At 39.3% G+C, this 21,927-nt stretch overlaps 1 protein-coding gene across 7 annotated transcripts in view; it reads right to left on the bottom strand.

Moving 5' to 3' along the window:
- The window catches only part of FAT1 (FAT atypical cadherin 1), a 126,998-nt gene that overhangs the window by 36,664 nt on the left and 68,407 nt on the right, over positions 1 to 21,927 (bottom strand). For all 7 annotated transcript variants that reach the window (XR_012007497.1, XR_012007498.1, XM_072776080.1 and 4 more), the window contains exons 4-9: positions 11,729 to 11,790; positions 7,924 to 8,253; positions 7,362 to 7,572; positions 5,029 to 5,168; positions 444 to 719; positions 113 to 323 (exon numbers count right to left, since the gene is read on the bottom strand). Coding sequence is in view for 5 of the 7 variants with exons in the window: in XM_072776080.1 (XP_072632181.1) it covers positions 113 to 323; positions 444 to 719; positions 5,029 to 5,168; positions 7,362 to 7,572; positions 7,924 to 8,253; positions 11,729 to 11,790 (1,230 nt within the window). In the remaining 2 variants the exon portion in view is untranslated. The remainder of the gene's footprint in view (positions 1 to 112; positions 324 to 443; positions 720 to 5,028; positions 5,169 to 7,361; positions 7,573 to 7,923; positions 8,254 to 11,728; positions 11,791 to 21,927) is intronic.

Genomic DNA, 21,927 nt, shown 5'->3' on the forward strand with positions numbered 1-21,927 from the left:
TAAAGATTAAGCAATTTTTACAGTGACACAAAGAAATGTTTCTACACATAGAACTAATTTTAGAAAAATGTATTTTTTAAAGTTAGCCTACTGAGAAGGGCTCCAAAAATACCTGATTCAATTGAATACAGCACTTCTGCATTCTTCCCCTTGTCCTTGTCCAGAGCTGTAACCTGCAACACCACTGAGCCAACTGCCGCTGATTCATAAACCCGCCCTTCGTAGGAGGAACTCGTGAACCAGGGGGCATGGTCATTGGTGTCACTGACGTTAACAACAATCCGGGCAAAGTTGCGCTTTACCGGGACATCTTGATCCCGCACCTGAAAGAATCAGTAGGTTATCAATACTGTTGGAATTTCCCTATAATTTGTTAAAAATCCTCTCAAACATATGGAACCCCTTAGGAACCAAATGGCAGCCAAAAGCGTAGAGAACCATACCATGACCGTAAGAACATGCTGGTGGGTGGCTTCATGATCAAGTGTTTCAGAAGTAGAAAGAGAGCCCGTGGCAGGATCAAGACGAAATTTCTTGAGACTCAGTGGATCGCTGCTGCTCTGCAGAGTATAGATTAACTTGTTTTTCTCATCCTTATCCACAGCACTGATTTGCAAAATTTCTGTTTCTGGGATTGTGTCTTCAGGAATAACAACTTCATATTTTGATGCAGAAAACTGAGGACGATGGTCATTTGTATCTATTACTTGGATGAATACCTAGAATGACAAAATGGCTCACATTACAGTTATATCTTTAATTATGATATTTTAATATTTACAGAACCAAGGGGGAAAATGAGATGCACAGTGAAAACTGATTATTTCTTAGCACAATGAAACACAAAATGAGAAATAAAAGCAACAAAAATCTAGAATAAAATATATTTTTTTAATTTTCCATTGATCTATTAACCAAGAGTAAGATAATGAAGACCTTTCTAAATTCCTGAAACTCACTTTGGAGATATGTGACATCTTTCCCACACTTCCTTCTGACTGTACACTTAATTTCTCTAAGGGCTCCACAGGAGAGAGATTCTAGAGTACTCGGGTAATAAGACAGACTACTTGAGCAGGATTTACAGAAGATAATTTCCTATGTCAGATCTGAATCTGCAACGACCAAGCTAGCAAGGTGAGTATGATAGTAGATAAATACTGTATTTCAATTTCTTGTTCTAATCTTTGAGACTCCAAATTCCTACTGATAAATTAGAAATGTGCTTTAAAATCTTTATTACATTTTTGTGATCATAAAGCCTACATATAAATAGTAAACATATTCATTATAGTTTTGTGATCATAAAACCTACATATAAATAGTAAACACATTCATTTCCTAGAAGTAATTTAAGTACACTGAAAAGATAAGCTCTCTTAAATGTCAACATAAAATAAAGAGGGAAGAAAAAGTCAGTCTCTTAAAAAAAAACTCAGTCTTAAGATGAATTAAAAGTATTTGTTTTACTTCAACAGTAAAAGGATTAATTTTCAGATTGAAAAGATGTGTGTGGATAAGGCATGGTGGAAATCACTACCGATTATAAAGATGGTTTATAGTTATAAACAAGAAATCTGAGCTTCTTTGGCATGTGTGGAATAAAAAGGTTCACCAGTCCAAACAGTACAGGAGGCCAAAGTCCCAGGAATGCATAGGTTAAGCTATTAACCACACTGGTGCTGGCATATGAACTACAGATCTTTCCATGAAGACTATACCAGTGTTCTCATCAAACACTACACCATCAGTGATAGATTTGTAACACTAAACTTCATATACATACTAAATGCATTCCCTAAACCACAGAAAGGTTTTATGGGAAAGTCACACATAAACATTTGAAACTACAGACCATTTCTTAAGGTCAATGATGATTCAGAAGAGATGGTTTTATAATTTCTCTAAGTTAAATCGTTATATATTCATTTCCACTATAAATTTACATATTACTTTTCTAATGGAGGGAGTATTGGGCAGAAGTAGTTTAATCCTGCTCTAAAGTCAATTAATCATGACTAAATAGGAGCAACCAGGGTAAAAACAACCAATTTTGATATGGCAATTCTTGTGAAACACATTCATAGGGCCCCTATACACTCAGCACATACCTACACATTACTGGGGTGCAAACAAATGTGTTATAGCCCCTGCCTGCCCTCAGGAAGCTTTTAACCTCGGCAGGCGAGGCCTTACACATACGAAGCATAATGAGGTTCCACATATTATCAAGTAAATTATCAAGTAAGTTTTTACGAGTCCAGAGATGGTGTGGAACATTCTGAAAGCTTTTAAGGAAGAGATAAGGCTTTGCCTGCATAGGTCTTAGGTTGGCAGATCAATGTATACAGGGAAGGGGCGAGGACCTTGGTCAAAGACATGACGGCAAGAAGCCACATCAAACACCCTCTCTCTTGGAGACTGGTGAGAAGGACATGGAACTAAGGGATGGGTGGGGGGTAAGGAGAAGGTGGCATCTAGTACGCAGAACCTTGACTCCGAAGCAGAGGCTGAAGAACTATTATATCCTGGATGCACTGAACTACCTGTCAGAGGAAGTTCACCTTTGCGGCCTCTTCCCAACCACGCAGGCCCACTCTGGCAGTGGGCAATGCGGGGTGAACTGCAGGGACAGAGGATGGAGACAGGGAGGGGACTGAGGTGTCAAGCAAGGAGTCCAAACCAGTGCTGATGTGCAAGAGTGAATGGTCTGTGAGCATGCACGGACAACAGACTCCATGGGCTTTCGATGCAAGCATCCCGTGTGCTACCTCATTTATCCTGCAGAGTGCCCTCTGAGGATAAAATCACTATGACCAATTTCCTGATGAGAAAAAGGGTACACAGAGGGTTACAGCCACTTGCCCACAGACAGGGTAAGAGGCAGAGCCAAGGTTCAAACCAATCGACCTGCACGTAATGCTGATCCTTGAGAAACCAAAGGGAAACAGGAAAGCCAAACTGTTTTCAAAGAAAGAAGAAGCCTTAACTGTATTTGCTAAGTTACCGAGATACCAGAAAAAGCAAAGTGACTCACAGTAATACTGGTCAGCATCCTAAGCAGAAAACGGCAGGCCAGGAAAGCAAGGAGCAGCGCTGTTTCTGCAGAGCACCAGGGATTACGCTGGGATGCCCCCTCCTGCCCCATGGCACAGCTCTGCTGATGATGCACCAAGGCTTAACCCCACAGCGCCCCCCCCCCCCAAACCTCTTGATCTGCCCTCGGCTGCTACTGACCTGCACGCAGCAAAATCTGCCCTGCTGGTTCCTGAGTTTTACCGACAAACCTGAATCTACCCTGTGTTCCAGTTCTTTATCCACCCAATTCCTAGCTCTGTGTTGCTCTTCAGGTGGTATTTTGCTGCTCTGTCCTCATCCACATTCTTATCTCCCTATTCTCTGACCCACAAGGAAATCGAAACCTAATTACTGACTGTCCTCTTTGTCCCATAGGTCAGTCTGGGCCTTGTAACCACTCTCTGATCCTCGCTCGACCCGCCCAGCCAGCATTTCATCAGAATATCTTTCAAGACCCTCTGAAAATGACTCAAAATAAGTTACAGAAGTATAAATGAAGCACTAAAACTTAAGATATTCTGTGTTCCTGGAAAGACTGTAGTCGATTTCCTGGGTTTTTCAGGAAATTTTAGTCAACCACATTTGACTACCACATTTCATACTAAGCTTTTAACTGTACTAGCTAAAACTACAATTACTGGGCAAGGGAAACAGTGCTACTGATTCATTTAGTGATAAGCAATAAATGCTATGGGTAAATATATCATCTTCATTAATGAGAATGCGCAGCACAGAGGGCCACTGCTTATTAAGTCCCTTTTGCTATATTTCTGGTTAGTAATTTACTTGAACTGGTCCACATACAGCTATACCTTTAAAACTTTCAAATTTTATCCTGTTAAATGTATTATAACTCTTGATGTTTTTATTCTCATTTTCATGTTCTAAAGTCTAGCTTCTACAATGAGAACAGTTCCCAACAAAAATGAAAATTTAATACTGTACTAAAACTTGTACGTGACAATCTCAAAATGACCCCAAAGCATGGTAACATGTCAATTTTAAATCCCCTAAGAATCAAAAGTGTGAGAAAGGAATAAGGTCTTCTCAAAACTGGTTCTGAATCATCTACTTATTTATTAATTAAAAAGATATCACAGACTTTTATTCTTCAAAGCAACTAAATAATTTAACAGATGATCTGTTTCATTTGAGATTTAAAATAGTATCATCTAAAGATAAAAAACTGGAATTCAGAAGCATTTTATCTTCTAATACTTACTTTCTTCCTTTTGTCTTTTAGGACACAGTAGATTACAGGTAAATATTAGCCTCCACCACCCTAGGGGGTAAGCTCTATGAGGGTAGGATTTTGTTTCCCGGTATTCAGCTTCTAGAGCAATACCCGGCATATAACAAATGTTCAACAAATTCTCAAGCAGCCCACACAGAGAATCAAAGAGAATTTAGATTTAATTTTTAGGGTTTTAACACTGAAATTTGAAATCCCAGTAATCTGGCCATCTCTTAATCACCAGATAGGAACAAATAAAGATGTTAAAGGAATTATGAGAACAATTTTATCAGCCATTTTATGCAACCTTAAGGTAGCCAGAAGGGGAAAAAAAACTCAAAAAAGTGATTTAAAAGATAATTAAGCCTCTAATGAGCTTTAATGAAAATCACTTGGACAATTCATCCTCAATAGTAATACCATTTATATTAATACTGTTCGAAATTGGTATAAAATTTTGATTTTAAAAATTGAAAGTGGGTTTTTTTTAAGCCTTCTTTCAAAACTGGTTAATTACAGGCCAAACCTAAATCCAGATTTGCAGTTAATTTTCTTCCTGAAATACAAATCCTCAGTGTGTGTTATGCGTGAACTCTCTCGACACAGTAACTCTTCCTGGGAGCCTCAGAGGGCAGACTCAACCGTTCATACCGCCTGTGGACCCTGAAATCCTAACAGTCCTTCTCTGACAAATGCATCATTAGTGATTCACTTACCTGTGTAAGGATAGTGGTGGTTCCATCTGTAGCTTCTACTGTGAGGTTATAGTTTGATTTCTGTTCCGCATCAAGAGGTTTGGCAACAATGATGGTCCCGGTGCCCTTGTCCACATCAAAGTCACTGTCATAGTTGCCACCTAGTTGAAGTTAGGGCAGACAGAAAAGTATGAAAATCTGTCATTTCTTTGTGGCTTTCTAATTCTTCATGACAGGGGAGGAAAAAAACCTCTTCTGATACATTGCTCAAGGTGATTCCAAGGAGCTTTCATTTTGAAAAAAACAGGAAAAGATGGGCCCATTACAAAGATAACGCCTACTAAATACACATTTGGGCCCTACTAACTGTCCTACTGAGAGGAAAGAAAGCAACTCTGAAGACAGAAAAACACTGCTAATATTGCCAATGAATTACTTTCAATTCGCTTTTTCGGGGGTTCTGAATAACATTTTAATTTATATATCCTAGTAACTATATATAACATCCTTTACTAAACCAAAGTCAGTCATTTAGATGTTTAATTGCTCAAAATACATACACCTGATGCACGCTGCCCTTATAATAAACTAACTATTAAAAACAAAAGTTAAAATAGTGACAGTTGACATCAATTACTCCTGGCTCTTAGAGACATGAAACGAAATTTTCCCCATTGTGGCCAAACACAAAGCTTAATGAAGCAAAAGTTTCAGTACTACTAACATTACCCAAATGCATTCCCAATTATGTTCTAGATAAAGCTCTCTCTTCAAATCCATTGAACTTGAGATACTTTTACCAATGAAGTGAAATGGAATGAAAGTAAACTCATAATGTCATGATGATGTTCTATTACTAAATCTTGCCAAAAAGCCACAGAACATCACACATGGAAAAGAAAATCTTCAGTTCCACCTAAAACTAAGGACGACCTCGTAATTTACTAGAAGGCAGCAAGTTGGCAACTGGGATGGGTGACCACATGCACACCACAAGAACAAAGGACAATGAAAGATAGTCACTGGCAATTAAAAAAAAATGTTCTAAAAACGGATGCTTTCATTTTAGATCTCATAATCTGAGGCAAATTATGTGATCTCAGCAGATACCTTCTGCTGTACAGTTCGGGTCACAAGTCATCTGAAAGATGTAAAACACTTCTCTAGCAAGCGTGTCTCCTGGCACAGCCACAGAGGAAGCGAGCAAGCATGGAAAGCAAGCAGAGAACAAGGAAGAGCGGTCAATCAAACCAGTCCCCGAGGCAGGCAGTGTTACATGGAGTTACACGCTGCACCACAGCAGCCTGGCCCGTCTGGAAACGTGACAGCAGTTATCAGAATGCAAACACACTATTTGGAGTGTATAGTTCATTGTGCAAATCATCCTTTTTTTCTTTACAACGGAAGTAATGGTTTCATCATAGATGATGACCCAGACAATTTTGTACAATGACCCAAAGTGGGAAAGAGCCTCACTGTCTGGCATGGGAAGCGGTAAAGCCCGGGCCACTTGCACCCCGGGACCCTGGCAGCCCACGTCCAATCCCCTTCAAACACTGACACAGCACGTGGGGCGAGGGTGGCCAAAGGGTGCAAGAGGGGAAGGGGATACGAAGGACCGACTGGGGATGAATCACAATACGTACTTAGGCTTTTCAATAGCCTTATGATTAAAATAATGTGAAGAGGATTTTAAAAAAATAAGATGTCAAAGTCTAAAGTGCATTTTCTTTTTTAAATGTGTTAAAGTAAGACATTCTGTGTCTAAACTCAATTATATGGAAAAGAAAAAATGAAAAAGTGATTTAGGCATTTCATCTTTATTATAGGGTAAACTAGTCTCAGGGACTCTGCTTCCCACATTCCCAAAATGTGGTAAATAAAACTAAAAAGGCCAGTTGGCACCGTCATTTTTAAGTTACACAATTAAAATCTGTAAGATTATTCCCTATAAAATACTGACATGTGACAGTCACACAGTTATTTTAAGCATTCAAACCACATTCAGTAAAAATAGCAATGTGCCGTATGTTATACATAAAGAAGGAAAATTAAGAAGTTGTGCTTTAGGACCAAAACATTCAGATTTCTAACTTCTTGATGCCTTTTTGAAAACCCTATTTTTACATTAATGATATGGTGTATACACAGCATCTATTTTAAACAAGTTTATTACCTGCTGGGTATTATAAAACATTTTGCAATCAAAATACTGATAATTTAAGACAAATTCTCCAGTTCTAGGTCTTACTCCCAAATTTAAATCCTGAGACATATACAGAAATCAGAAAACCAAAGACAGGTTTTCCTCAGTGTAACCTATATAAGGACAATGAAAACTGAGGAATCCTTACCAATGATGTCAAACCAAAGAGGTGTGCCAGGAGGCTCAACAGTTATCACTCCAATCATGTGAGCCACTGGATCACTTTCCATGACAGTAAAGGTGAAAAATGGTTCTTCAAATGAAATCGGTTCCACTGATGGCTTGGGTTTGGAGATCCACTCAATATGGAGTCGAGTGGTTGATGACTTTTGGGGGCGACCATTATCAACTGCCTTAATCTATAAAAAAAATACAAGCAGAGGGGGTGAAGGGAGCAAATTAGAAGTTACATCCTATGACTGAAACACAGATCAGTGTGGTCTTAAACTGAGCCAATTTCAAGCACTTAGTATCTGTATCTGTATTTTCCCCATGTTTAAGGTTTGATTAAAAAGAGCAACCTCTTCATGCCACACTCAACAAACGTAGTAACCGGAGCGACAGCTGAGAAGAGAAAACCAAAGCCACATGTCCCAATGTTAGGTCAACAATGAGGCCACTTATTGAAGAGAAAGTTTTAAGAGAAGGGATACTAGACCAGATTAATAGTCCAAGTATGTAAGAAATTCAAAGACTAGATCTTAACTCACTGAAAGAATATCATATTCTCCAGCTCCAGAAAACTTCTTGGATGAAACCACTCCGGTTTTCGGCTCAATAAAAAATTTGCCGTGCTCGTTTCCATCTTCAATGCTGTAAGAGATCTCTGCGTTGGGACCGTCATCTTTGTCTGTAGCTATAACACGATAGATGGGCTCGCGCTTGGCATTCCTTTCTCGTTCTGGTCTTTCCCGCTCTGGGAGCCTGATTTTGTAGAACTTTTGTAGGAACTGAGGTTTGTTGTCATTTTCATCAAGGATTTTCACGATTACTCTTGCAATGGTGGATTTGGGGGGGCTACCGTTGTCTGTCACAGTAACCTGTTTTTGAAAGGTAACAGATCAACAGATGTTATAAAAAAACATAAAATTAAATAAATAAATATATATATAAATAAATTATAAAAAATAAAATAAAATAATGAAATAAAATAAAATAAAATAAAATAAAATAAATAAAATAAAATGGGACTACCTTCCTCCTAACTAATGATACACCACATTTGCACAGACCTGTAAGGCTCACAGCATACCATCTCCTCTCTCCTTCTGATAACAGCCTTATGAGGAGGCGAGACTATGCCATGTCCCATTCTAGACAGGGACTGGGGGGAGCGAGGAGAGGGCCAAGAAAGAGGCAGCGCTGAGCCCTGGCTCTCCCCTCACCACGCCACCTCTCCCTACTCAACTGCAGCTCCGACACGAATGTCGCCAAGATGGCAAGCTATCAAAAACAACTTATTTTTAAGCCAAGAAGAGATGCATGAAGGTCTGGCTTTTAAATAGAGTCCTCTGAAGAACACTGTACACTCTATACACTAAAAAAAAAAAAAAAAAAAAATCAAATCAAATCTCCACATATTGCATTAAAAACTTTCATTTTTAGGCCTCTACAGTAACGTCAGGTAGATCATCAGTTCAAAATATATGTGAAGTAGCATGCCTTTTAATAATAGCTGTCACCATTTTGTTTTGTTGGATTCTCTTCTTGTACAGAGAAGTTCTCCACGGTTAATACGAATATAAGAATTTTCATTTCAGACCCACTTACTAAATAAGATTTTCAGTAAAAGAAATGTAAAGTAAGTGTCATTCTAATTATTTATGTAGTGAATTTAGGAATAAAAACCCAAGCCTTCAGGACTGTAGTGGCAAATGCTTCCATATGCAGAGTTTCCCCCCAAATCAAATGCCCACTTTTACTCTGGTGTGGACATTCAAGACCACAACCTGAGGAATAGCTATTTTTCTCTGACCACATCCTCCAAAATGAATGACTGAAATACCAAAAATATTAAATTATACTGAAGTTTTCTGTGGAACTATTTTTTTTTTTTTAAAGTTTGGGGAGTGTAAATCCTGTTGCTTATAGAAGTGTGAATAGATTCCCGACGGTACCTGCCAAGAATATTTAAGTAGTTGCTTAAAGCACATGATTCACCTTCCCACACTCTCAAAATAAAACAAAATCTACAATTACTGTTTAATTTTACTCTCTCAAAACATTTCCTTTTGATCATTTTTCCTATGATCTTTAGGGAAAAGAGAGAAATTAAAGAGAAATAGAAGCAAGCACTATATTTTGTGGTAATCCTCACCAAAGCGTTCTTAAGGATGGGTTCAATAACCAGTAGCCAGTAACACAGCTTTTAACACAGGAATGGAAAAAAGAACTCTCCTTTAAAGACAAATCAATGCCGGCATTGGCCCTCAACTACACCACCACAAAGGACTACAAAAAACATACAAGGTATGAAAACAAACTATTACAAAGTAATATTTCCCATTAACATCTTAATATTATCTTCAAAGTCCTGAGTATCTTCTACTTGCTCCCAACCAGCCTTGGATGTTGACCGTGAAAAGGTGGCTCTGGAGTGAGGCACACAACTGGACACCTGTGCAGCTCTAACCAGGGTGCGGGCCATAGGGAGATGCCAATGCCTCTGACCTGCCGCTCCGGAGGGCATGCCCCCGTTTCCCTTTTTTGGGAACTGTATTCTCCCTTCTGTCGAACAATGTAGTGACCAGATCAAAATTCTAAACTCTGCTCTATCAGAAAGAAAATTCAAGGGAACTCTATGACCTATGACTAACACTCGGATGTAACACATGAAGAAACTATTAACTATAAGGGCATCCGGGTAGCTCAGTCAGTTAAGCGTCAGCCTCCTGGTTTTGGCTCAGGTCATGACCTCAGGGTCCTGGGATTGAGCCTCATGTTGGGCTCAGGGCTCAGCATGGAGTCGGCTTGAGATTCCCCTTCTGCCTCTGCCCACCCCCACTGCTTGTACATGCTCTCTTTCAAAATAAAAAATAAAACTTTAAAAAAAAAAAAAGGCAATGACTAGTTCTAACAGTGTCTGTGAAACCACTTTTTCTAGACATGATATTCATGTGCACACACTACAGAGCTATAAAAGTAAATATTTTATTGACAAAGTTAGAACTGCGACCAATGATGAAAATGAAATGAAGCAGGCAGCATTATGAACAGCAAAGGCACACAAAGAAAGAACTAAATGCTAATAAAAATAATAAACCACAGTTTAGGACTTTCTCAAGTACCCAGAGTAGAATGGAAGACTCATGCAGGTGAGTCACAACTCAACAAGCATGCCCTACTGAGTTTCCCTCTCCATGAGGCTGCCTCTCCTCAGCCTCTTCCTGGCTTGTAGGCCCCACACGCAGCAATCACATCAGGCCTGACCCCCACACAACACTCTACCTTCCTCCTCCATGTGACTCCCATCCCCACCCACACACCCTGCCTCTGGTCCACCAGCATGCCAGGAAGCAACAGACTGTGTTTCTCCTTTCGGGGACTAGAAAGGCATTTTAAATTAGCCGTGAAAATGAGAAGCCTATGGGAAGAGACCATCTAAGAAAAGTGCATGTCAGTCTTTAATCTTCTATTTTCGAAAATGTTTCAAAAGCACAAACTTTCTACAATTCAGTTTAAAATGCAAAAAACAATGTAATTATTTAAGAACGATGACGATGGAAACTAGAAATTATAGTTGAACTAGATCTATTATATAAAAAATACCCCAAAAACAGAATACTGAGGAAAAAAATGGAAAAAGTATACAGTATGGGGGGAGCGGGGGAGGAATGGGATAACTGGGCGATGACACAAGAGAGGGGGCATGATATAAAGAGCACTGGGTATCATATGGGAGAGTTGAATCACTGATCTCTACCTATGAAACTAACTAATAATACATTACATTTAATTAACTGAATTTAAATTTAAAAAATAAATACAAAAAAAAAAACAGGAAAAGAAAGACATACAGCAAAGTTTCCCTTATATAAATGAAAAGAAAATTCAAATAATTTTGTTCTCAGTTTGTTTGCTCTGGATGTGAGCACAAAAAATTAACACAGAATTTAAAACAATGGTCTTGGGCAGCCCAGGTGGCTCAGTGGTTTAGTGCTGCCTTCAGCCCAGAGCCTGATCCTGAAGACCGGGGATGGAGTCCCACATCAGGCTCCCTGCATAGAGCCTACTTCTCCCTCTGCCTCTCTCTATCTCTGTCTCTCATGAATAAATAAATAAAATCTTTTAAATAAATAACTAAAACAGTGGTCTTGTGTTCTGGGGATAGAAAGGGATTTAAGGGGATGTGACCTACACTTGCTGACGTTTTCTTTCCCCTTTATTTTGGTTTTTAATCATGACCAGAAGCTAATATAACTAAATCATAAGAGTTATGAATACTAGTTAATGTGAACAAGAATGCTCTTTCCTTATATTTATATTATTTTTTAAATAGTTCAAAAAATTGCTTACTTCTAATATATGTTCATCTTGCTGCTCTCGGTCCAGTTTCCTTGACGTCGTTGTGATAAGACCTAGAAAATGGTAACAGTTCATTAATCCTTACAAATAAATCCTTACAATATCTTGTAATTGAAACCACACTGAGTGTAAAAGTCTGAGCAAATCTCTGGGTTCTGAAGGGGGGTAAAGTGATAATCCAGGTCCAATTATTTTATTTACACACAACATACTTTCTCATTTTAATGCTTCTTAAACACAGCAGATGAAGGATGAAGAAAGTGGCAAAACTCAAATCAGTGACTTTTTTTAGCGGTTTGAATAAACATTTTGTCAGAAGAGATCTTCAAAAGTAAGATGACGTTATCCAGGTTTTCAAACTCCTCTAACTACTGCAGTGATGATTAAGAATTAACAGAAAAATCTTCTATAACTATATTAAAAAAGGACCACTGGAAAATCTAATGTTGACTATGATTTATTACATTTGAATCATTAACCTTCATAAGTGAAGAACTGTTATAAAAGTAATGTGATTTTCCAGGACACACTGCTCAAGTACCAATTAATTTCCAGTGAAAGAAAACAAAAATGATCCTCAAAGAAACCCCATATTCTTTATTTGATTTTTGTATCAAACTAGAAAATCCATAGTTTCAATCTCTAGAACTTTAATAACAGTCGGCTAAACTATCAACATGTGTTGAATCCCGGAGGACCATTAAAACTGATTAAATATATTCTGTACTTCACAAAACACAAAATTCCCCCAATCACTAAAATATCTTCTACAGCCTGTGCTGAGTCTGATGCCAGATCTGAAGCTCAGGTAAAAACTAATGTGGCAAGACACCTGCCAGGAACCACCTTTCTCCCGCCCAGCTTTTTGAGGATTTTTTTCACACAGGGAAATACTTCAAATAATTGATATTTAAGAACAGACTTTATTGCTATAATTGATTTTCTCCTATTATCCTAATTTCACACAACTACCAATTAAAGGCTATTCGAAATGCTTCTTTAAATTTGTAAATGAAAGATTTGTGTTTTCATTTAATCTGAAGTATTTTTTTTTCCTTAAATAGTTACTAAGGATCTCAATCAACATTATATTTCCCCAATTTAAGGAAGCAAGGTGCTCTTGTTAACAAAACAAAAGACTACATTGTAGACCAGAATCTGGGGTTTTTCCCAAACCATACTTATAGATTAAAAGAGAATGCGTTACAATGGAAGGAAAATGCTTTACAATGCTTAATGGTGTGAAAACACTGCTTTAATGTGGCACAGGTTTGATTTTCATTAGTCAAAAACCTTTTAAAGTTAATTCCTCTTTTTTCCTATCAAAAGTTTACCACTTTCTGATTGTGGTTTTAAGTAGTTCAAGAATGACAGGAAATCACTGTGATTAGGTCCCATCTAATTGTCCTAAGGTGCCCATCAAAAAACTGTTATCAATGGCAACATCACAGGGGCAACAGCTTGGCACTTTCACAGCAAAATAGCATCCTGCTTCTGTAGAACCTAATCATTTGTTGCTTGACTATCCTTTAGCAAGTAAGTTCTATAACAAACAAGTAACTATCCATTAGCAAATAAAATTCCCCACTTTACAGTTTACTTATAGCACAGACTGCTCACAAAGGATGTGCCCACATCCCTGCTCCAAATTCAACATAAAGACAAAAAACAAACATGTAGGTTTGTTACTTGCACTCTCCATATGTTTCAAATTAATTCTCCTGTTAATGCAAATGGAACATTAATTTCATTCAAATGCAATGAATTCTAATGTTCCTTTCTTACACATTTTTTTTTTTAGCCAGTTACTGCTATATCCACTCCTTCACCTCCCAGCTTAGATATCATTTCTGAGGCCTGCCCTGACAGGTGTGGCCTGGGTCCTGCTGCTGAGTTCTGAGCTCTGACATCTGCTCTCTCGTAACATCACCCCACGGCACTACAGTCACGCATCTTGAGGTCTTCTTTTGTAGCCTGTAAAGCTCATGAGGACAGAGCCTGCCTTCCTTGTAGATCTTGGTTATATGGCTACATCTCTATTACTCTAAAAAAAAAATACCTAAATGTGTGAACACATGAATTCCTTAAAACCATTAAAAGAGCAGCATTAAAAATATTTGAGTGACACACACACAAAACTACACTTGGAAATAATGATACATATTTATAGCTTTTCTATGAGCTAACAGAAAATGATTTAACATGCATTTATGCTGTGACAGGTGGTCCAGGTGACGGTGGCATCCAGCCGACATGGAGAGGCACAGATGTCAAGTGCAGGGGGGGCGGGTAGTTGGAGGCAGGCAGATTTGGGTTATACCACAAGCAGAAGAGGATGTGAGGAAAAAAAAAAAAAAGAATGGTGGGCCGATGTTTTATGGAAGCAGGTGACAGCCATGTTTAGAACCATGAGGAAGCCTAGGGAGCATTTGGCTGAAAGAAAATCTTGTGTCCCACAAGCCCAGGGCAGAGAATTTTAGGGAGAAAGTCTCTCCTCCAAGTAGGTCAGGGAAGCTTAGAAGAGAAACTAAAATGAGAGCCAGGGAGGCAGGAAGGAGACCAAGAAAAGTACTTCTCTTATGAAGAGGAGACACGCTCACATTGAGCGATGTTTTGAGCAAGTACACACATGAGGGATGATGAAGATCTAGACCCGGGCTCACCAATACAGTGGCCGCCAACCTTGTGTGGTAACCGAGATTTAAATTACATGTAGAATTCTCATAAACACATAATAAGATATTTCAGATGAACAAGAAGACCTTTCTTTCTAGATTCACAACACTGAGGCCAAAAGAAATCCTATAGAAAGTACTACATTGCTTTCTTTTGCCTAATACCAACCCCAGGGGGAGGTTGTGCATATATATGCATGGTGGGGGGGGTGGGGGTGGCAAGAGGTGCTGCACCCTCTAAGGGGAAATTCATGTTTGTAAAATTTGCATAGAAAATGAACTCTGACAAGAAAACAAAATTTCCTAAGGAAGCAGGACAATATGAGGAAAACCATGGATAGTACTGGGAAGTACCCTCTACCTGAAAACAGTTGACCCCATCAGGAGGCTATACCCAAATATGCAGAGCTCTAGCCACAACATCTCGGCCGTGGAATCCATCATGCATTTCATATTCATTTCCACTGTGATTCTGTACATCTCAATCCTACTTGACAAACACCTGTATCAAAAGATGAATCCCAAGAATCCTTTTCCTACATACCCAGGACATGTTATTAACCCTGTTGCTATTAAATACCCTAATAAGTATATCCCTTTCTTTCATTTTAAACATTTGTGCTCATCTTTAATGTTTATTACGAAATCCCAGGAAGACAAATACTTAATAGAAATAGCATGATTTTAGAAACAGCATGATATTTCAAAGCTAGAGAGAAACCTTCAAGATTATTGAGCTCAGCTGCCTAAGCCAAAGGGAAGTTAAATTGTCTCAAGGCCACCAGTAAGTCATTATCAGAGTCAGAATTAGAGTTCAGTTTTCCCGACGCCCTAATGAGACTGTTTGGGGTTTCTTTTCCTCCCCTTCACCCCGCACTGCATAACTTACTGCACTTTGGTATTTCAAGTCTCCATAAACTCTGAACTGCGACTTACATAAAGTTTAGGAGAACACACACACACACACACACACACACACCAGCAATAATCATTATTCATTTAGTAGGTCAAAAAAAGCAAGTTAGAAAGTAAAATGAGTGGACAAAGCAAGAAAATATATATGCAAATGCTGCCTTTTGCAACTGTGCTTTATCTTTTCTGCGGAGCACTATTAAATTAAAAATAGAAATGAAAAGAGAAAATTTCTTTCCTTGGCCTAGAAAAACATCTCATTGTGTAGACCAATATTATATAGAAGAACTGAGTTAGCAAAAATACTATATTCTCACCCACTAGCAGCTACCAATTTACCCCATAAATATATGTAAAACTAAGAAACCAACCTTTCCTATGGTTGAGGATCATTAAAAAAAAAAAAAACTCTTCATAGCTTTTCAATACACATTAGCATTTAGAGACGAGAACCATTTAAGAACAGTTAAATTAACTGTTTCAATACAAAATTTTACTCTTTGACGTTTCTTATAAATCAATACCAAAAACCACCTCCGAACTTCCCAAAGTTTAAGAGATCAAATGGACGTCACAAAGCAGGTAGCACATCAAAGTCAACATGAAAGGATTAGTAGGTGAAGATAACATGAGACCATCCACAAAGGTGGAGCTATATTTAGGTATTCGTTCAACTGCTCTGTGGCATGCACTAAGAAGGTCTTGTTGCCAAGGAACAAAGGTGAAGGCAAAGACCACATTCAGGAAATAATATGAAAGTGAGACTTGAGTGTAGAGTTCATATAGAACACAGGGAGAGGCAAGAGCTCTTGCTGTGGGCTCTCTAATCGAGGAGAGCTTTAACTTGGCTGGATGATGAGACACACATAGTCTACACAGGTAGTCTAGCCGTCTAGACTACTAGACAGTAGTCCCAGCAGACAACCAGCCCAGCACCCAAAATGCAAGCGAGGCCATCCAGGCCCAGCCAGCCTCAGAGCCAACCAGTCAAATGAACACTGCATGAAAAGATTGGTCAGGCCTGGACAAGACCAGAACTGCCCAGCAGAATCCTATACTAAACTATAGGTGGTGGTTGTTTTAAGCCACTCAATTCTGGGACAGTTTACTACACAACAGGAGCTAAATAATGCATCAGATGATCTCATCTCTAATTGTTATCTGACTTCCTACATGGCAAGGTATTGTGCTATGAGCTTTGAGTAAATTATCCCATTTAATCCAGATGGATGTAAGTGGCGATATCGGTATCATAATAAATAAATATACATTTTTACAGGTTCAGAGAAATTAGACTGCTTACTCCACATCACTCGGCAAGGTGCGGAGCTGGGAGTTCAATACACCTAGAGCACCAGAGCCTGAAGTCCACAGTAAGGATGAGGGAAACGAGAGGGGGAAGTGAAAGATCTGGTTCTATAAAAGATGGTTTGAAACATCAGTGCTGCAGACGTAACTACATGACAGCCAGGGAAGGAGGAGTGGGAAAAATTTCCAAATGGGATTAAGGTCCAACACAACAAGAGAGCAAATACTAATGATAAGTAGTAGGAGTTTCCAAAGAACCAAAACTGTATTTAAATTTTAAAAAAAGGGCAGCCCAGGTGGCTCAGTGGTTTATTGCCACCTTTAGCCCAGGGTGTGATTCTGGAGACCCAGGATCGAGTCCCACGTCGGGCTCCCTGCATGGAGCCTGCTTCTCCCTCTGCCTGTGTCTCTGCCTCTCTCTCTCTCTCTCTCTCCCCCTGCTAAATAAATAAATAAAACCTTAAAAAAAATAAAATAAAATGAATTTTTTAAAAAAAGTCTTGGTTTTGGAGAGAAAACAATATGGCCATGTATTCGCCTTGCTTGGCAGGAAATTTACTCTGAACCATTTTCCAATGACTCTACTTGAGAAGAAGGAGAGGAAGGGGAAAGATCGAGGAAGGGGTGGAGGTTGGGGGGAGTCTACTCACCTAATTCACATTTCCCATTTCTCTGATTATTCTCCTCTAGTCACTACAACTACTTTGGCGTTTGTACCCTTTTGCTCATTTTAGAATAATGCATGAGCTACAGTAACAGATATTGTAGAAAAGCAGCATCCAACAGAACTTTCTGTGATGGGCAACTTCTTCAATCTGCACTGTCCTCTGAGGTAGCGCCCAGCAGATGTGGCTGCTGAGCACTGGAGGCATGGCTCATGGGACCGCAAAACTGAATTTTTAAGTTAATTTAAATAATTTAAGTAGTCTCCAGTCATTTCCACTCTTTCAGGGAGGATCCAATTTTCAAATTATCCCTGTCAAAACCAAAACCTGGTAATGACAATACGCCCAATCTTTTTCTGTAGTTAGAATTTGAAGCAGTGATTCCACGGCAAATATATTTGGTATCAAATTCTAAATTCTGTAAATATCGGTCTTAAAGAGTGAAGAAGCAACAATGTCCAAGATTCTGACATGCTGATGCTGCCGCACAATGCTTCCCTCTGCACATCCCTTCCCTTCTCCTAGTCTTTCTCACTTGGGCTCAGCTGGGGGCAAAGAAACCTGGTTGGTTGGTGGTAGTTGACAGCTTCACCTAAGCACCTAAAAATCAAGAATCTCTGTGTTGAAAGACTTGGGGGGGGGGGTCAATACCAACTTTTATTTTTAGCTTCTGATTTCTAAGAACTAAAAATTAACCAATGGCATGTATGTTCATAAGCACTGTTGATGCTGTCATAAAGTTTACTAACTCAAAAGTCACCCACTTGTTCAGTCTGTATTTAGTTATTCAATCCATTTTTTCAGGACTTCTCTGAACACTCCATGACACACAAAGAAAAGCTTAGGACAAGGCCCATGTCCTCAAAGGCATGCAATTCATTTAAGGAAACTAGCTCTTAGACCTAAAAGGTACAGACAAGTATTAAACTATGGTCTCATAGCTCACTTTTTAGGCAACACTAATGGTGTGCTTCCAAGCATCTGGCTCTGGGCTAGGCACTATATCGGTCATTCTCAATGAATAATCACAGCAACCCCACAAGGGAGCCAATAATAGATGATCTTAAGATACTGGAGGCTGGGCAGCCCTGGGCTCAGCAGTTTAGCGCCACCTACAGCCCAGGGCATGATCCTGGAGACCCGGGATCGAATCCCACATCAGGCTCCCTGCATGGAGCCTGCTTCTCCCTCTGCCTGGGTCTTTGCCTCTCTCCCTCTCTCTCTCTCCTCTCTGTGTATTCTCATGAATAAATAAATAAAATCTTTAAAAAAAAAAAAAAAGATACTGGAGGCTTTTGAGGTATACAGTCACAAAGCTAGTAAATGGCAGGGCAGAGATGTGACCCTAAGTCCATCTGACCCCAGAACCCAAACTCTTAGCTCACACAAATAACCTTAAATTGCATACACCATAATTACATATTTAGTGTGTATAATGATCACATCACAAAATTATTCAGTGAACACATAGGAGCTTCTTACATTATTCTAAGACTACCTCTAGCCATCCAGTCTGGCTTCCTTTGTGAACGTCCTCAAGACTCTGTACCCTTTTTACAGAGCTTTATTAATCACAGCACTATTGTGATTAGCCCTTTTGACTGTAGGTATGCAATTTAGGTGTATTATTTTTAACTGTTTTCCCTGATTTTGCTGGAACACTTTAATATAGCCTGCTCTTTACTAAGTTCAGGAACTTCAACTGTGGTATATATGGTGGTAAAATAAGTATTTAGTTTAAGACACTGTGATTTCCTTAGGAGTTGTTACTACCATGATCTGGAAGTCTGATTTCTACCTTTCTACTTTCATTCAATTCCCATCTCTTTTTAAATATTTATTTATTCATGAGAGACACAGAGAGAGAGAGGCAGAGACACAGGCAGAGGGAGAAGCAGGCTCCATGCAGGAGCCCGACGTGGGACTCGATCCCGGGTCTCCAGGATCACACCCTGGGTTGAAGGTGGCGCTAAACCACTGAGCCACTAGGGCTGCCCTCAACCCCTATCTTAGCAAGGACTGCTCCCAGATCTTAGCAAGGACTGCTCCCAGGACAGTCAGTGCTTCAAGAATCAGCAACACTAAGAACAATTGCGATAAAACTGTAATACCCCAGTAAATAGGCTGTTAAACACATGGCTCAAGCAAGTTTTACAAAAACTAAAAAGGTAATATATTTATATATGATACGTGATATGTGTATACGCCTTCATAAAAGTCCAAACCCCAAATGTAAAAATTAAAACTTAGAAATATGACAGTAGTATATCTTTTACAATTTTTTTTTTCCAATACTTCTTTTTATAGAGGAAGGGGCTGGGCAGAGAGAGGGAGAGAGAATCTTAAGCAGGCTCCACACCCAGCACAGAGCCAATGTGGGTCTCAATCTCACAGCCCTGAGATCATGACCTGAGCTAAAATCAGGAGTAGGAGGCTCAGGCGACTGCATCACCCAGGCACCCCTCTACTACGTTTTTTAACAAAAACTTTATAAGAGTGTATCATATGTTCTAAAATGTACTCTTACTGTAAAAACTAAGCTTGCTAGAGCCAAAGGACATTTTAAAAGGAAGAGCAAGCTGACTCTCAGTTCTGGAGGGAGCCTCCTAAACTACTGTGTCTGAGAGCCAGACGTAAATTAAGTCTTCCTTTTTAAAAATTAATATATAAAATATGCAACAAATTGTACACAGTTGAATCTTTTTAGTATTTTTCATATTCTTTCCTCCCCCATGGGAAGAGTGAAATTAAAAAAAAAAAAAAAATCACCCTGGGGATGCCTGGGTGACTCAGTGGTTGAGTATCTCCCTTGGCTCAGGGCGTGATCCCGGAGTCCCAGGATGGAGTCCCACCTCAGGTTCCCCATAGGGGAGCCTGCTTCTCCCTCTGCCTGTGTCTTTCTCTCTGTGTCTCTCATGAATAAATAAATAAAATCTTAAAAAAAAAGAAAAGCCTAAATATTTTTCAGTAACCCTATTAACAATAATTATAAATACTAGCTTAATGCCTATAAAATATAAAGCCCTAATTAGAAAGTTATTTCAACTAAAAACCAAGAGAGAAAAAAACCCTTTTATTCTGAAGAAACTGAAACAATTTCTTGCTGCCTTTTTCCCCCATCTATTTTCTTCCTTCCTCACTGCTCTTTTAAGAGTTCATTTAACAAGCACCATGGGCCTCGGGGTACCATGAGAATAATAAAGAAAAAATGTTTCAAAAACCATTTACCCTGTAAAATATTCTTTGTCAGAAAGAATTTACCTGTGCTTGCCCTACATTTGCCACAACGATCCTTTCTGGTTTAGCCATAATGACCTCTCATTCCTCTTACATATATTATAGGCTATAAAAAAAAAAACAGTAAAATGCCTCTACCAGGAAAAATTAACACAGATGCTACAAAATAAATAGAGAAGATAGGAGAGGTCAGAAGGTAAACAAAAGCATTTTAGAACTTTATGGGGGATGTATTTTAAATTCTGGGCTCATGATGATTTTTGTTTTTTAAACTTCCACTGTACACTACTGAAATACAGCCTGCTTAAGTTTGTTAAGCTACCAAAGAACCACAAGGACTAATCAAATGCATGGAACACAGGGGAGGAAACATAATCAGTACTTATTCTACTTTGTTAAATGAAGTATTAAAGCCAGGAAAGCACAGTGAGACAGGAAAGCAGGAGACAGAAACTGGAGAGTTCCATGCAGCACGTGACTGCTGCTCAGTAAATGGTTTTCCATGGGACAGAAGGCCTTACACATCGGTTCCCAACCAGCTTTAATAAAATGAAAACGTTCTCAGAACAAGGCTGATGACGACAACTCCAAGTGACAAAGATCCCAGCTCGAGTCCCGGGGGACCACACAGTGGGTAGACAGAGGTACCCAGGCGGTAGGACGGGAAACTGGACCAAAGATAGCATTTCTCGGGCAGCCCGGGTGGCTCAGCGGTTTAGCGCTGCCTTCAGCCCAGGGCCTGATCCTGGAGACCTGGGATCGAGTCCCACGTCGGGCTCCCTGCACGGGGCCTGCTTCTCCCTCTGCCTGTGTCTCTGCCTCTCTCTCTGTCTCATGAATAAATAAAAGCTTAAAAAAAAAATAAATAAATAAATAAATAATAAAATAAAATAAAATAAATAAAATAAATAAAATAAAATAAAATAAAATAAAATAAAATAAAATAAAATAAAATAAAAATAGCATTTCTCTGTTCAAACTTTAAAAGATTCCTCTTCCAACAGGTGCAATTGAAAAGTCCTATGAATTCCACCATTTTTTAAAAATCTTTGTCAAATGTAAAGTGAGTCTTGAGCAGCAAGCACACACTAGCACGTCTGGGTCTGTGCTGGATTTAATAAATGGGTACGGGTTGGGCCTGGCCCTGGAAGCCCTAAGCTGAGCCCGAATGCCCACCCACACGGGCAGGCACCCAAGCACCCACTCGGACAAGGCAGGGCGGACCTGGAGAGACAGGCAGGCGGGGAGGCTGGGCATCGCTAGCTCAGCCCCATTCTAAAAATACAGATTGCCTTAGAGGCCGAGAGAGGACTTTGCATTTTTCCTGTAGTTATCACTCAACATCCACCCCCCGGAGCTTCAGACCATGAGCTCAGAGATGCTCCGCAGAACC

Source organism: Canis lupus, chromosome 15 (assembly GCF_048164855.1).
Source record: "Canis lupus baileyi chromosome 15, mCanLup2.hap1, whole genome shotgun sequence".
Taxonomy (NCBI): domain Eukaryota; kingdom Metazoa; phylum Chordata; class Mammalia; order Carnivora; family Canidae; genus Canis; species Canis lupus.